Source organism: Rhea pennata, chromosome 3, assembly GCF_028389875.1.
Source record: "Rhea pennata isolate bPtePen1 chromosome 3, bPtePen1.pri, whole genome shotgun sequence".
Lineage (NCBI taxonomy): Eukaryota > Metazoa > Chordata > Aves > Rheiformes > Rheidae > Rhea > Rhea pennata.
In genome coordinates, this window is record NC_084665.1 from 8,657,068 (window position 1) to 8,674,043 (window position 16,976).

Here is a 16,976-nt window from a genome sequence, read left to right on the forward strand (position 1 = left end):
CATAGGAAATTCTCAAACTGCCTGAAACTCCCTCCTGGCGGACTCCTGTAGCAGTCACCCAAATACTTAACTGTAAAGATGTGCAAAAATTGCCTAATTTCACACTCCATCACTGTCTCAAGCCACTCCACTACCTCATCTATGGAGATGCCTGGCCAGGGAGCTCCTGGGCCACCAGGCCCGAGTGGACAGCACACGCCTACAGGCACAGGCCTGATGTTTAGCTACACCACAACAGTACCTAAAGAGCAGGCTTGTTTTTCGTATTTGTAACTCACTCAAAACTTAACTCCCTTAGCTGTTGGCACAATGGCAAACACACTATGCCCACCTGAGTATTCATATGCTGGGGAGAAGGGTTTAAATAGATGAAGTATTCTCAAAAAAAAGGAACCTGAGCTAGATGTTCCCATCCATTCACTTCACAACCACAGTCTCTAATGTTTGGGACCTCGGGCCTGCTAATAACAGCTGGTGTCCAATGTTAAACTCTGTTTTACATTAAGATTTACTTTGCTTCTTCATGAAAACCTGTGCAGTATCATAAATTATGCCAGTATTTCCTTAACTGATTTGCTGAGCTACAGCTTTAAAGTGGGTAAAAAAATACCTCAGTCAAGACCTTCATTTACGACTTACGCACAACAGACTGAAGCTGCCAAGAATTCACATATAGAATGGTAGCTACATTTTGCTTTTAAGGAAAATAGCACACTTTATAAAATATCCTCTTTCACACCTACCATTAAGTATGTAAACATTTTCTGGAGTTCTAGTAGAGTGGTCTTGTGTTTCATATCTTCTGAATACTAAAAGAAATTCATAAAAGACTTTATCTTTCTGCTTATTACTTTCCCAAAGTAGTATTTAAGAAGATTAAACAATTACCTTTTTAAATAAAAAATAAGTGACTTTATTATGGACAATTAAGAAAAATGATTGTGCATATGAACACACAGTCCACTATTTTACACTTACATACGTATCACTACTGCTCATATTTTGGCACATTAACAGTAAACCTATGTCAAAAAGCAACTTTATTTTCTAAAAATTTATTCCAGCTAAGAGCTTTTGTTAAGTATTAGAAAGGTATTCATGTATAGATCAGCAGCTTCCTTTCTTTATTTTTTACTTTTATTTATAAATGTTTAATTCTAGAGGAATTAAGTGACAACTAACGACTTCATGATAATAAAAAATGATGAAGACACTGTCAATTAAGGTTTTTCACACATTATGTATGCCCTGTTCATGTCAGGGACAAAAATGAAGCTTCTTTGTTATGCTATATAGCTAGAACTAATAGTAATATATTCCTGAAAGCTACACAGTGTATAATAACTTATAGGACTTGCAATATTCCTGGGAGCACAAAATATATGCTCAGGGACTTTATAAACATTCAAGAATAATATTTTTTCTAACAAGATGACAAACCTGGGAGTTAGGAACAACACAATACACATAAAACCAAACTTGAATCAATGTAGTTCATAGCAACATAAACACTAATTTGAGAATAAGCTTTACTAAAACTTCACCTCAAAAACATAATGCATTTCAAATACATTTACAAAAATATTTCTTCAGTTTAGACATCAGCAAAAGAATCCAACCAAACAAAAAGCAAACTAACAATCCTGAAGAAATACAGTATAGTAAGAAGTAAATTTTAAAAGCAAGTCTATACCTTATCAGCCTTTACACTGATTCTAAATTTAAACTTCTACCAAAATCCACACAAGGAACGTAAGACCCTAAACCATACCTTTGCAGTAAAGATTGCTTGCCTGGCCTCTGGAATCATATACAGTTGCTGAATAGTGGATGCCAAGTAACAAGTTGCTCCGAGATTAGTTAGACCCACAAACCTACATTCAGCTCGAACATCATCATGTGGCCAATAATCCCACTTGTAAGGTGCATGGGAAGCTGAAAAAAAAAATATGAATCACACACACACAAAATTCAAAGTATAATTTACCAAAATGACATAAATAAACTTTAAAAACTTTATGCTTACATTAATAAAATATAGCCTGTTTCTCATGCTAAATGTACAGGCATGAGCAAGACTGTACTTGTTTTTTTAAGCAAATGCACCATGGGTATGTCAGGGAGATTACTACATGTCTTGATACAAGCATCTTGAGGCATCCTCTCTACATGCCTCTAGAAAAGTAAGAGGCCACCTAGTAAGAGAGGTGGTGCACAGAGAGACAGTTCCATACATCTTAGCCTCACATCTACCCACTGGGTAACAGAAAGCACAGCAGAACACATACTACTTTGGGCTGCAAGTGATTTGCCACTTTTAAAGGAAGGCACTTCTCAAGCGTTACTTATGGCAAGTATCATCTCTTACAGTTGGTCTGTAGTATTCTGTAGTGTTTTTTAGTGGGCTGTTATTATATGTAATAATCTAGCCTCTACCTCTGAACTAAAATATATCAAAGGCATTCATAAATTATAAACATTGGTTGCTATGCATTTTTATACACAGGGAAGTCTTTTATGATATTTGATTTGCAGAAGTATTTTTGGAAATTAATCAGAATCTGTACTTCTTGTTTTACAGCAACTTCATAGTGACACTGCTGTCTATAATATAGAGTGGAATTCGGAACAGTGCAACAAAGAGGTGATGTGAAAAGTAAAGGGTATGTCTTAAAAAGGCAGGCTTTTTGCTGAATTTGAGTTTCATAAGTGCTTAGTCTTGCTCATTCTAAACTTCTACCATTCATCGTTGCCCGATTTTCTCTGGAAAGAGCACACTGAAAGAGGTTCAGCCTCTGGAACGATGTCCCTGCTAGTCCTCTGATCATTAGCTCTTATTTCATCCATTCTTACTGCCTTCCCACATCCTTCATCCACTTATTCTCTTTGCTTTCTCTATATTATCCCATCCAGGGCATTGAATTACGAATAATAGTAACTGCTAATAATAACAAGTGCTAATGTTAGAGAATTAAGCACAAATGATTTAATTAAAATGGAAGCAAATCAGCCACTCAGCCAGCCACAGTGGATGCTCTGTCTCTTACACAACAGTTACACAGCCTAAACTGAGCGCGCACACAGCACTTAACATGCTCCCAAAGAGACGTCAGTCACTCTCCCAGCACACAAATCACTCATTCCAAAATTCACAGCATCCTTTCACGTGTCCCATGTCACGTCAAGAGAAAGCCAAATGGAGTCTCTGCACCTAGAGACTCAAGTTAGGGAGTCTTCCCTTCTTGCAACAGAACACAGATACGTGTATGGTATCTCTCAGCCATGTTTAACCAAGATTAAACAACAGCTGATCCAGTCTACCTGAATTACAGAGCACCGATCAAACTGTACTCTTTTAAAGATGACCCAGCATCCTACTTTACTGGCCAAAGACTATGATTTTTTTCAGATGTCTTAAAGGATTCTGGTTATCTGAATCACGAAGACAACTACCTGAGTGAAAAACGTCTACAGGCAAAATTCTATTTGCACCCTGATTCACACCCGTCCCAATTTAAAAAATGAACGAAAATGTTCAGATCAGATCAATCCTTATCATCTTTCTTCATTCTGTGAAGCTGACAGATTCTTCTACATATTTTTTCCCTTTAGTGCAAATGTCTTTTGGCTAAGAGATCTATCACCTCATAGCTTTTTTTTTTCTTTTTTTTAATATGCAAGAAAAAAAATCTGATAAAGGGCTTTTAGGTATTCTATGAGAAATTTCTCAGAAGCATCTTACTTTCTGACCTCTGGAATTTTTAAGCAGCTATCTTCCTTTTGATAAAACCCTTTCTTATTCCTTATGGATTTTAACTAGAAAGGCAAATTTGGCCTCATTCAGGTCTACCTTCATTAATCCTCTCTGTCATTACAGATACCATTACAGACAACAGCCTAAGGATGGGAGACATGAAACTTGCAGCCAAAGTTGCAATATTCTCATTCTGTTTTAAGTACAATAAAACTAATTTCTCTCCCTCAAGAGACCTTGCATTTCTCTGTATTTCACCTTCTGATCATGTTTCTGCTCAAAACATAACATCAGCCACTATCTTAAAGAACATTCTAGAAACCAAGGTTTTCTCCTCCCCTCTCCCCCACCCCAAATTAAGTTTTTTATTTGTCTTGGTCTAGAAAACCCCACAATTACAAGAAATTTTATGAACAATAAAGGGTATCTAAATCCCGCCTTCAGTAAGATCAGAGTCTCTATTCAGCGTAGGTCCTCCCTATTGAGAAATGCAAGGAAAAAGGTTGAGGACATAAATCAGAATATCACCTAATACTTAGTACTTAATTTCCTGAGATATCACTTATTTAAAAGGCATGGAGATATTGCTATGTCTCTGGTTAAAAATGCTGCATATTTTCACTTTTATCTTTAGGACTGCTGCTTTAGGAGGGAAATCCATTAATTTTAATGAGTTCTAGACAATTTCCTTCTCATTTTATACTGTCAAATTTCCTCATCCCCTTACTTCTATTCAATTTATTTACTCAAATCACTTTTTTTTTTTCCTTTTCCTTGGATACCATCTTTTACCAGCTAGGCCAATTTACCCATACTGAGGTGAGGACAGAGATGTCTCTGACAGAACATTTCATTTCATCTTGTACCTGTACACAGTATGGCAATGTAAGTGTGCATCTTATCCACAAAGATATTTAAGCCAGTAACTGCAGTGGGTAAGATGATCTTCCTCACTCAGAGAACTAGATTGGAGTACTAAACAGAAGAGAGCAAATCTTCTATGGAAACAGTAGTCAGAGCTTAAAAAATATATATTTAGTGTAGTACCATTTAGGAATTATATATATATATATTGGTAAATCCCACCTGGTTCAGTATAGCAAAATGCAAAGTAGAAAAATGCAGGCATATCATTCTCTCCTTCCTCACTTTTCTACCAGTGAAGGGAACTATGGTAGTGGAAACTTTTAAGAAAAATGCTGTTGCAATTTAGACTTTACTACAACTACTTCATATTATTCATACTTGTTTAAGTATAAACAACAGTATACAGTAAACATTTTAATGATTGTCAGGATAGCGAGTTTTTATAACATTTTTTTTTCCCACTTAAAATCCTTAAATCCTTTTTTTTTTCCTTGAAAAAAAAATACACTAGAAAACCTTCAAAAAGATGTTTTCATTATGAAAACCATACCTTATTCTGCTGCTTTCCATTAAAGCACTCCCCTTAAGAACTGACATACACATCCTGGCTTCAATCAATAGGGCATGAGAAAAAAATGGTAGAACAGTAGATATAGCAACTGGTCAGATTAGAGGACAGGAACTGTACAAGTGGCAGGACTGAAAATTTCTCCAATGAACCACAAAACCAGAATATTACAACCAAAGACAGGATGGAAATTTATAGTGTTTTCCTTAACGTTTCTCCTAAGAAGAAGGGAGAGACAGGACTAAGATTTTTAAAGAGCAATCAGATTACAGAGATAAGCAAAGTGAAAAATTCCAATTTTAGGAGTCTTTGGATCACATCAATGGAATTATAACACTTTAAATAAGTGCAGCGTCAGATGTCCAAGAGAACAGTAGCACCTCAAAAAGAGACAACTGCCCACTGCTTGTCACAGAATTCACCTTCATGGAATTGAGAAATACTGGAGTAGAACCATAGACCAGATGGCTCTGGAGGACTCAAGTAGGAAGAAACAAACAATCTAGAAGGGAATATTTTGAAGAAAACAAGAACTGCAAAAAATGTTGCAAAAAAGTTACAGAAAACCTTCAGGAACCATAAATAATTGAGACTTAGAGTGAGAAAAATACTAGCTGTAGAAAATGGATGAAGAAACACAAACTAGCTCAGCAGTTGAAGTAGTACTCACAGCAAACAGAAATATCAGATATTTTCATAAAACATATTTCATGCACTTTCCCTAAATATAGGGCATTTTGAAGATTTTTTTAGAAGGTTTCCAGAAAAGGAGTATAGAACATAAAGTAAAACATGAGATCAGATTTCTAATTTCCTCCATGAATTGTAATGTACTAAATCAATTCCACAGATTATAATAAATTACAGATCCCCCGGTTACAGAAATTCAGATTGGGCATATGAAAGAAAATCTATCAAGCTAAAAAATGCATAATTAGAACTTGAAAATCAAAGATAAAATATTAACTAACTTAAAATTTTAGTAATTTAAAAATAATACAAAGGAATCAAGTTTCTACAGGAAGCATAGAAGCCAAGAGCATCAAAAAATTCTACTACCATTGTATGTAGGCACCTAAGTACAGACTGAAAGTCAACCACAAGGATGTTACAGCTACCAAAAACAGCTATTAAGAGTGACAGTACTCTTAATAGCCAACACATCTAGAGTATCTCAGCTGGTGTGACTTGCTAGTATAGGGCACAGCAAGCTTGTTCATGTTAGAAAGTGAAAACAGAAATGAAAATCTAGCACAAAACAATGAAGCATATGCAAATAAAACCACTCTAGCAATATTATCTATGCATTGGTGTCACTTAACAGGACCACGTGCTTTAAATAACTATTATTTAAGAACAGATGATCTGAAAATTATACAGATGGTTAAATCCATTCATTTGCTAAGTGAGCAAAAGATGACATACATCTGCTCTCTGACATTACTGTAAGTGATGGTGGATAAGCAGTAGAGTTACAAGGGGGAGTTTTAAAAACACTGTTAGTAGCAACATCTTATTTCATTACTACTTTTGGAGAGTTTGACTATCCAGTTTAAGTGCGAAAGTATTCTACATGGTCTTTGCTTTTCTCTATTTCTGTCTGTAGGTTCTTAATAGATCATTATTTTTAGCTGGTCATTAAATGAAAACACTTATGATGTATATGTGAACAGAAAACACCAAAGAACTAATTTTCCATACAATACTTAAAAGCTATACATGAATAAAAGTTCTTACACTGCATATGTTGTGCCATAACCCAGTTGTGGAGCAGCCTGTAGTTTTCCACTGACCCCTTTACCATTTCCACCAATAAGTCATAAGCTGCAGCCCTTGAAGAATGTGACTTGCATTTTGGCTGTTGTCTATCTTTTAGACTTGGCAGCAAGAACAGAAGATTGAAGATGTCTCTTAGAAACTCCTGTAAAACAATTTAATGAGCAAGTTCATCAGTTTGAACAAATTCTTAAAAGACAACAGTCATCTATTATTGATCTTCTAGAAACTTACAGACTTTCAGGTGCTCTATCATTTATAGAATTTTGTATGACTTGTATACCAGTTTTGAACTATGAATTTCAGCAGTCCTCTCTATATTACAAGTGCACTGTAAGCATATTACAGCCTAAAGGGAAATAAGTGTGCTGAAAAAGAATGTCAAATCATCCTCTCCTTATGCTAATGCCAGCATGTGGCAAATGATCATAGGAAAAAAAGAGAAAAATTAAATTCAGTCTGCCAGACATCTGCAACTTGAAAATGTATGGCTACAACTTTAGTACAAAGACTTTTTTTGATTAATGAAGATACACAACATGAAAAATCTACAATGGTATAATTTGTAGAAATAATCATTAATGTAGAAATGTATCATGCATATTTTATCATAAAAAATATTAAGAAATCTACCAACCTCACAGATGGATATACACTTTCATTCTTCCTTTGTATATAAAAACACACGTATAATAAACATGTCCTTTTGTTATATGCGGTAAAAGTAAATTGTATAAACAATGAAAAACAGAATTTTGATGTGTAAAGACAGCACAAAATCCTGGTGCTACTGAAATCAGTAAGAGAAGTTATTGGCCTTTAATAGGGGGTCTGGATTTCATGAATGATAATTTATTTTGATAAATTATTCACATTGATTTTTTTAATAACTTTAAGACTAGTTTCACTCAGTGAAAGCACATGACTTTAATGATGCTTCTAGTATGGTTTTTATGAATCAAGAATTATTCACAAAACATGAACCTGTATTACGTACCATGTGTACTGCAAGTCTGCTTTACATTGTTCACAGAATGAAGTTGATTGGGAAAGTTAAAATGTTATCACTTCAGTTTACCTGTTTGGAATACTGATCAGACTATAAGAGGAAAAAAGCATAGCTGTGCCAAGCCAGGTTGATTTGGATGACAAATACATATCATTAATTACATTTACCTTCACAGTTAAATACACTAAAAAACTGAGATGGCATATGCCCAAACTTCAATATCTTCTCTTAGTCAATTTAATCCAATAACATTAGAACAAAAATAAAATACTAAAAGGTCAGTAAGAATCCCAGGATTTAAAGATCTGTAAAAAGAAAGAAAAGAAAAGAAAAGAAAAAAAGTGGTCATACCCATCCTGAACTCTACCACCTTTAAAGAAGTGTAGAATGGTGAAAGGCTTTCCTCCATCTTCCTCTAGCTCAGAGTAAACACTACTAATTAGTCATGTAAGTGGTATTACAAGTGATCATGAGAGAAGAAAATGTTACAGAATTTAGAAAGCAGTATTTCAGCAAATTCCCTCAGAAGTAGCAATCACAGGCATACTTTATGTCCAGGGCAGATGACATGACCTAAAATCTATAGTTAGTCACTTCAGTAAAATGGCTGCAATCTTAAAAGACTGTATTTAAACATTACATCATACTAAAAATTTATCATTTTAGTTCTCTAAATAATCAGACAACAAACCTGCTACCTCTGCAAAATTTTTGAGTATTTTTTCCCCAAAGATATCTTCTTCAACTTTTTCTAGAGTAGAAGTCTCTCTCATTTTAAAGTAGTGTATGGGATACCAATACAGCTATTATACTTAATTATTCTACAATTTCTAGACTGTAACTTTAAAAAAAAATCCTGTTCCTGAATTTCCCTCTTTCAGTTAGTTATATTCAGTATAGCAGCCTTTTGAAGTTAAAAGGCCAGGCTCCTGCTCCAAAATCTTATTGAATTCTAAATATTTCCAAAGATGGCATCCTCTGCCACACATGGAAGCGATATGGGAAAAATCACATAAAATGCCTTGTTCCACCATAGAAAAGGTCATATGTTTATGCCTGAACGCTATGGAAAAGTCTGCTCCTGACCAATATAGTTAAGCAAAGCTCTTGCAGACTCTTTTCATGCTTTAGAGATGTATTTTTTTCTCATTACATTTGAAATTCAGAAGAACAGGAATGCCTAGTTTCTTGAGAGTAAATCTTTCTTTCTTTACACTAGCAGGAAAATTTTCCAACTTTTAAATAACCTGAGAGACCAGAGAAGCCTGAAGGAGGTAAAAAGATAAATACACTGTCCTATCAGTCAATACCCATACTGTCAGGAGCTTAAGCAAAGCAGTAAAAAGAGTTTACAAGCTAAGAAATCCCCTCCCGCATGTACTTAAGTCCTTAAAAGAGGACTAGATTTTTTCACCCTAGAAACTGCAATAAACAGGTGGACTAAACATAAAGAAAAAAAAGTACAAAAGAATTCTGGAGAAAAATAACATCTGCTGAGTTGATCTGTTGAAGGGCACAGGTTTGTCCTGACCAAAGAGTTATGCTGAAACATATCTTAGACATCCACTAGATTAGCTATCTAATGCACACAGCAGCTATCAAGCATCAGCTTCCCCTCTCGCAATATAACAAAGGTGTGCAGAACACCAGAGAAGGGCAAAATGTATGGATCTATCGAGCAGTATATATTAAATGCCAAACTCCCAGCCCATTCCCAACTCACAACTCCTTTCATCAAAACCTGTACACAAGCACTCCTGCGGCAGCAGCCTGGTTCCTTTCCCTTCTTAACCATATCTGCCAGGTGCAGCTGATTACAGCTCATCAGCAGACCAACTCCATCTGGTATGTGGAGTTACGCACTGTACTTTCAGCTGTGGCCTAATTTCCCAGTCTTTTTCAAACAGGTGTCCCAACACATCAGCCGTCTCAAAGTGCAGTCTTGCAAACCAGAAAAGAAGTAACTTCAGAGATCTGTTTCCATATTTTTCCAATTTACTCTCTTGTGTAATTTTGTATTTGAACCACCTGATTGTATTCAGACATGCTGGAACAGGGAAGAAAAAAAAAACAAACTCAAAGGCAGTTCTGTTCAGAGGATAAATACAAAAACCCAACCTTGTAAAAATACACCTTTTTATCATGCAAGTGGCCTTAAGATATACCTCCCTAGCAAAGGTGTGTTAACTAGTACAGGTTAAAAATGTATTTCTGTCCACCTACAGTAGACAGTGATTATTTGCTGTCACAAAACATGACCTTTAAAGTTGGACAATATGGGCCAAACTATCACTTTGCATAGCACGAACAGGAATTTGTAGTGAAGAAAGGGCACACACCAAGCATTCCAAATTCTCTGTGCATGTCTAAACTACCTGCAGTATTTTGCCAGCAGAGTGTATTTTCCAAGATATGTTTTCACCAACCTTTACTCAGACGGAGGCATGTGCCTTCACAATCCTGTCCTATTACACTGAACACAATGTGAAACTCCTCACTAGTGGTACCTTAGTCCAGTGTAATAACTAACAGACAATGCATTTATTATAAAGTGCAGTCCAAATATCTTCTTTTTAATTGTACATAAAACTAAAAATTAGTATTAGATCAAGACTTAGCCTAAGACAATCCCTTGAATCCCTGCCTCTCAGTAAAGCCATGTTCTCTTTGAGAAGTTTATTGCTGCTACTGCTCTGTTCACATTCATCCATTCTTCAAATTGTATTTATTGCCTCCTTGCGATATATTTCACACATGCAACATATTTTGTTCAAGCTACATAAACGTGACCTTTGCACTGGTCTGCTATTCTAATTTCGACATCATCTTCCACAATGCACCCTATAGCTTGAATTCTTGCTCTTATTTAATCTCCAACATCTCCATACTTAAAATACACTAATTTTGAGAGAATTACATAGCAGTAGTCTTTCAAAATACTGTTACTTAATGTTAGATAGTGCACAAATGAGGTAGCCACTATTAAAACTTTTGAAGAGTAAAATTACCTTCAGAGCCATATTATGATGAGAGGCAGAGTAAACACACAGGACACATGCAACATAACTGCATATATGGGTTTATTTTCCTGGTGAAACCTCACTAAAGGTCCAATCACAAGCTCAGTACAGTCTACAGAAAGAAGTGTCAGTTTAAGTCAGCTCTTAGACCAGGCCTTTCGTGCAAGTACCAATTTATCCAAGGGCCTATCCAAAAATCACTTCCTTAGACAATAAAAGAAAGCACTAAGAAACAGAGAATACCAGGTTATGGAAGCAGGCTTTGTACAGTAGCATACAAAGAGAAATCTCAGTTACAGTCCAGCAAGTTGCCATGCAGCATGACCCTGACAAATACCTAAAGGCTAAAGGCAGACCAGAAATACAAGCCCAATTTTCCCTCATTCCCATACTACAACATGGCCTGACTACACAAAGCAGAAACTTTCAGGGAGCCTGGCTTTCCTACGTACTCTCCTCTCCCATCTAACCACAAGGACAGATGGATTGTAGTAATGTTTTTGTAACAGATTGCTGCTGCTGCACATGTGTAGGGCTTAAAAACTACTTTCAGATCACAGGTGTCCCAGGACATAGTCAAAAAGCAGCGGACTTCTAGTAAACTAGTTAATTGTGATCAATTCAGAAAACATTTAGAGATTATAAATGAAAATAAATCAAATTTCTAGGATGTAAGAGCTGCATCCTGAAGTTAAATATACTTAGAAAGGGCAGGGGCTGTATGTACTGTTTTCTAATACAGGAATGAGATGTTTGTTTCTAACAATCATCCTAAGGATATGACATTCTCATACACTGAATGTTGTAGTCAAAATAGAGGAAAAAAGGTGAAAGCAAGAAAGCACAGCAGAAGAAATATAAACAACCTTGATCCCTTCAGGGTCCTTTTCTTACCTGCCCTTCCCGAGAAAATTTAAAGGGTGGTTTGTGTTTAATAACACTTGTTGCAAGACGAAGAAGTCCTGTTAGTCCATCATCTTCTATATTACCATCCTGATGGTCAAGGATTTCTCTGCTAGATATTTATATATAAAAGAAATGTCAAAACTGTGTTTATCCCTGTAGCAATAAAATAAAATGCAAATCAGAAGGAAAATTACATTTAGCAAATCTTACCTCCGAATGCAGTCAGCAAGATGTCTTGCAAGTGCATCTAAATCAAGCAGTGTGGTCTGATCAAAAATGAAGAAAATTAAATATTCAAGAAAAATAAATATTTCATGAATTACAATGATAAGCCCAGTTTGAAACTATGGTTATGTTTTTTGATTTTTTTGATTTTTGCTAGTGCACACAGAAAACTAGGGAGAAATAGAATTCATTTTTCAAGTACGCTCTTGCATCAATATTTTTTACGCATTTTTATAAATGTGGTAAAAATATTTGCTTTTTCATATCTATGCTGCACTGTTCAAACGAAGTAACAATTTTTCTGTCATTTCCAGACTCCACAAAATTAGTATCTCCACTAAACCAAAAGAAAATGGAACAATACTATTTTAAAATCAAATGGTTAAATGTTAGTTCTTACAAATACAACATATTGTCATCAGAGGGCTGAAAAGTTCTGCTGGTACTCCTTGCTTGGGCAACATGCAGGCAAACAGAATCGCAGCCTAGCTACGAGATTCAATTAATAACATGGACTTAGAAGGAAACTGAATAGCTGAAAGGAGGCGGAGAAGTTGCCAATTTTTTTTTCCTCTATTGGGAACATCCAGAGTTAGAAGAGGATTAGATTTTCTCCACTCTGGAGAAACTAGGATTAAGGCTGTATCTTCTTTCCCTTCCCACACAGCACTGAGAATAAATTAAAGAGATTTACATAAAGCCTCTAGCCTCTACAGTTGCCCCAAAAGGCAACTGTAACCATTTAGCGATGTTCCAAAGATTGTGAATAATTTTTCTGACTTGTGCTGACTAGCTGTTAACTGAAATTCTTTCTCTTCTCTTTCAGCTCTGCTTGAACACTTGCTTACTTCCTCCTTAGATCATACTGAAATTATTTCTCCTATCAGAAGTGAATCTCCCCTAAATAATTAGGGTATTCAGCATATTTGTAACTTTCATGTAATCCACCCTTTCCCATCTTCTCTACTGTACAGTCTCTGTAACAAAATGTTCCTTTGGCCAAGAGCTACTAAATACACCAGAGAGTAGGAAGAGCTGGGAGAAGAGAGATCCAAGAGCAGTTCATATCAGTTCACTATATATTAAGTAAAAATGTTTTGTATTGAAGTAAAAGTGGTCTGAATAATAAGAAAAGGTACCTATTTAAATGAATGCAAATCAAAACCTACCTGACTTGCATCTTTCACATGTATGTTATCAATCAGTTTGCACAGCAGCCAAAAATATTCTTTACAACCTGGTCGTAACACTGGTTCTTCTTCATAATCCTCTATCTGTGGAAAGAAATTGCTTTTGTTCCAAAGTACACCAGGGAAGATAATTATACATTAAAAGAAAGTAGTAAACCCGCTTCACCAGAATATTATTTTCTACAGAACCCTACTTAAGATAAGCCAAGTACAAGAACAATATAATCTACGATGGTAACAGTGCATGTTATATACTATTTTTCTTCTGAAATAATTAGTAATTTTGCTGAAAGATTCTCAATCTGATCTACTGTAACATTAAAAAAAATCTAGAAGAGTATTGGCTCTGTCCTCCACACTGCAAATGGCGAAATTTTTATTATTAAACGAGAAACTTTGAGTGAACAGGAAACTTGACATTAATTAGTACAATTCTAATTTTAAACATTTTTGAAAGCTAGTCAAATAGTGCAAATCTTCTGCCAATTGTTTTAATTTAGATGTTGTTTATGTCAACATAGTTTAGAACTAAATTAGACCACTCTAGTCTCCAATTGACTTTAGGCAAAATCATCCAAGTTAGTTCAAAGCATCTCTATTAACATGTATACATTAACATTGAGAACTCCTCCTGAAGTAGGTTTGGCAACATTCGCAGAATCTCTTCTGTTTAGTAGAGCTGTGAGGACAGTAATACCCAAACAGCAGCAATCAACTGGGAACAGTAACTTTCAGCCACAACAGAGAGCACTGACGCACACATACAACTATGTATGTATTTATTTATAGACTTATCTACATTTAAAAGCATAGTCAGGGCATAAATTCAAAATATAACTATTATTCCCTAACAGTGTGTTGCATGGACACTAAAATTCCTGAAGAATAGTGTTTCCTAAACATTATTCTACATTCTTTCAAGCATAGGTAAACTCTAAATTAGTGCAGTGTCACAGCTTTAACTACTTCTGGGAAGTTTCTGGAAAAAAATAAACAAAAGGTCTTAATATCTGAGTGTTTCAGAAACAGTTAGACAGTATGTGCTATCAATTTTTTCCCTCTCTCATTCTACTGACAAAAGTAAGCTTAAACACACCTTTGCCAAAATATTGTAATCTGTTAAATTCTTACCCGGAGAGGTTTCAGAGCCTGAGCATCAGGGAGAAATTTTAATAACGTTGATGCAGCCAGCAGCAGAAAGGATCGATTAATCGAGTCCCCACCATCCAGACCAGAGAGAGACAATTTGTATAAACCATTACAAGACTCATGGCGAACGGCAGTCTTCATGAAAAACAAATAAATAAATGAAATGACTACACATATTACTTAGAAGACATTTTTTCTTTTAACTTTTCTTTCACACACACACACATATACATAAAATTCAATTCCTCTCATAATACCTATTAAGTTATTAAGGCAGAGTGTGTCTTTCTAGAAACACATTGCAAATTATACACACTTAAATTAATTATAGAAAAATGCAAAACACACACATTTAACAAAAAAAAAAAAAAAAAAAAAAAAGATTTGTATGTGCCTCTTGCCTCTTCTATGTATTTTCTACACTGAAGTTTACAGCCACTTACTGAAATAGGAAATATTACATTACAGCAGGGCAGCACGTGGGCTTTTTCTGTGGTTAAGTAATAAAACACAATAATAACAATCACCCCATCATGTCCACATTGCACCTTCAAGCAATCACTAGTAAATAAGAAAATTTCCTGCTATGCATAATTATGCTATTTTCAAGTTTTATTTCTTACATCAGAACAAATCACTTCAAACTAAGCAAAGATATTATTCATTAATGACAAATTTTAATACCAACTTTCACCTCATTTTGTGGTGAAAAGTATAGCTGGAAAGATATTACAATGGGGAAAGTATAGTAAGACTAATCCACGTTAGAGGTCATCACCTAGAAATTTCAATTAAAAAATTACCTTTAAATGGAAGCCAAGAATGAAGACTGGAGTCTATAACAGTAACTGGTTTGCAATCAGCCATAGACATGCCACCTTAGACTTTATTTTAACTATAGAATGACTATTTCTTAAATAGGATTCTAAGTAACTGAGTCAGAACTTGCCTAATTTTATCAGGAAACATGTTTTGAATTTAATGGAAGAGCACTCTCTTGAAATCAAGAGTTAAACTTGTACCACATTATGCACTAATTAGTAATGTTATAACCTCGCCTTTAACATACCTCTGGAATAAGAAGAGTAAGTTTCTTTAGCCAGTCTTGCAAATGATCGCTGTCTGCCAGACTGGATTTCACCAATGAACAGCAATGAGCCCAACTCACCAAGAGCCACATTGAATAATGAGTAACTAAGAAAAAAAATGAGATGAGAGCACATCACACTAACTCCGAAATAAAATAGCTTTTTTTGATTGAAGAGTTGCAGAGTTTTGGCACATGCGGCATTCATTTGAGTCACACTAACTTACAAGACCAAATCCTTTTTGGCACTTAAGATACTACCAAAGCTCAGTATTTTATCAGTTTGGTTAGTACTCACCGGCCATTTTATTACAGATCCCAAAGTATAACCAATGGGGGGCACAATAGCTTCCTTTCTCCTCTACTTAAAAAGTGAGCTAATGGGCTGCATCAGCTCTTAACATGGACTTCTCTGTGGACTAGCTATCATGCCTGTTCCTTTCTTCTTAACAGCCCAGGGTAAGACTCTAATAGGCAACCCATATAATTTTAGGAGAATTCAAGTTCACAGATAAAACTTCTGTAACATAAAATGAAGTGGAAAAACCTAGGGCAATGCCTAATTCTAGGAGAACCTACTATATTTATGGACACCTATGCTGTGCTTTTGACAACTATTCTGATATAGACCTAATCTGATACAGATTATTTAGACCTTTTGTAGGAACCACCTGCAAGAAGGCCAGGCAGGGCAGTTCCAAGGATTTCTGGGGCCAGAATGATTGCTTTAAGCCAGAATGAAGGTGACTATTGGCAACTATATTATGCTGTTAAACATGCTGCTCTTCAGAAGACAAGAATACAAGGATGCTTTTCCTACCAAAAACAGCTCTTCTGGAGATGAAAACACAGCTACAGCACAAAATTTCAATACATCTAAAACAGGTTCCAGAGGAGGAGAGCAAGGCAAGTCCTCTGGAGGTTCTCTGTGTATTCTCATCTAGACTACAACAGCCCTCATGCTACCTAGGAATGGATTTTTACAGAACTTTAATCGTGGAATAAATGAAACACATAACCTGGTATCTTTAATATGTTTTCATTATTATTAATTCATAAAATGTAACCATATGCAGCACTAACCTTCGTGTCTTGATCTGTGATCAGACTGAGCTTTCAACACCCTGAGCAGGAAGAGGATAAAACCATTTGAACTTTATCACAAAACAGATTACCATTTAGAAATACAAGTACATACAAGTGACTGCAAATAACAGCACAGTTATTCTTAAATACCAATGAAGAAATCTAAAATTTTACTCTTAAATGGGTTAATTTCTTGCAGTATTTAAAATCAGCAACAGTAAAAAAAACTATTATATCTTCAATTCACCCTCTTATATTTCACTGACTGCAAGCTAACAATTTAAGAAAAAAAAAGACCATAACCCCCAACATCTTTATTTTAACCAAGAAAAGATGTAA

At 35.3% G+C, this 16,976-nt stretch overlaps 1 protein-coding gene across 5 annotated transcripts in view; it reads right to left on the bottom strand.

Annotated features, from left to right (window-relative positions):
* The window catches only part of USP34 (ubiquitin specific peptidase 34), a 148,399-nt gene that overhangs the window by 39,384 nt on the left and 92,039 nt on the right, over positions 1-16,976 (bottom strand). For 4 of the 5 annotated variants that reach the window (XM_062571518.1, XM_062571519.1, XM_062571520.1 and 1 more), the window contains exons 36-44: positions 16,635-16,675; positions 15,534-15,658; positions 14,447-14,599; positions 13,295-13,399; positions 12,111-12,166; positions 11,889-12,009; positions 6,927-7,110; positions 1,772-1,935; positions 744-809 (exon numbers count right to left, since the gene is read on the bottom strand). In XM_062571518.1, coding sequence (XP_062427502.1) covers positions 744-809; positions 1,772-1,935; positions 6,927-7,110; positions 11,889-12,009; positions 12,111-12,166; positions 13,295-13,399; positions 14,447-14,599; positions 15,534-15,658; positions 16,635-16,675 — 1,015 coding nt within the window. The remainder of the gene's footprint in view (positions 1-743; positions 810-1,771; positions 1,936-6,926; positions 7,111-11,888; positions 12,010-12,110; positions 12,167-13,294; positions 13,400-14,446; positions 14,600-15,533; positions 15,659-16,634; positions 16,676-16,976) is intronic. The other variant, XM_062571517.1, reaches the window with a different exon arrangement.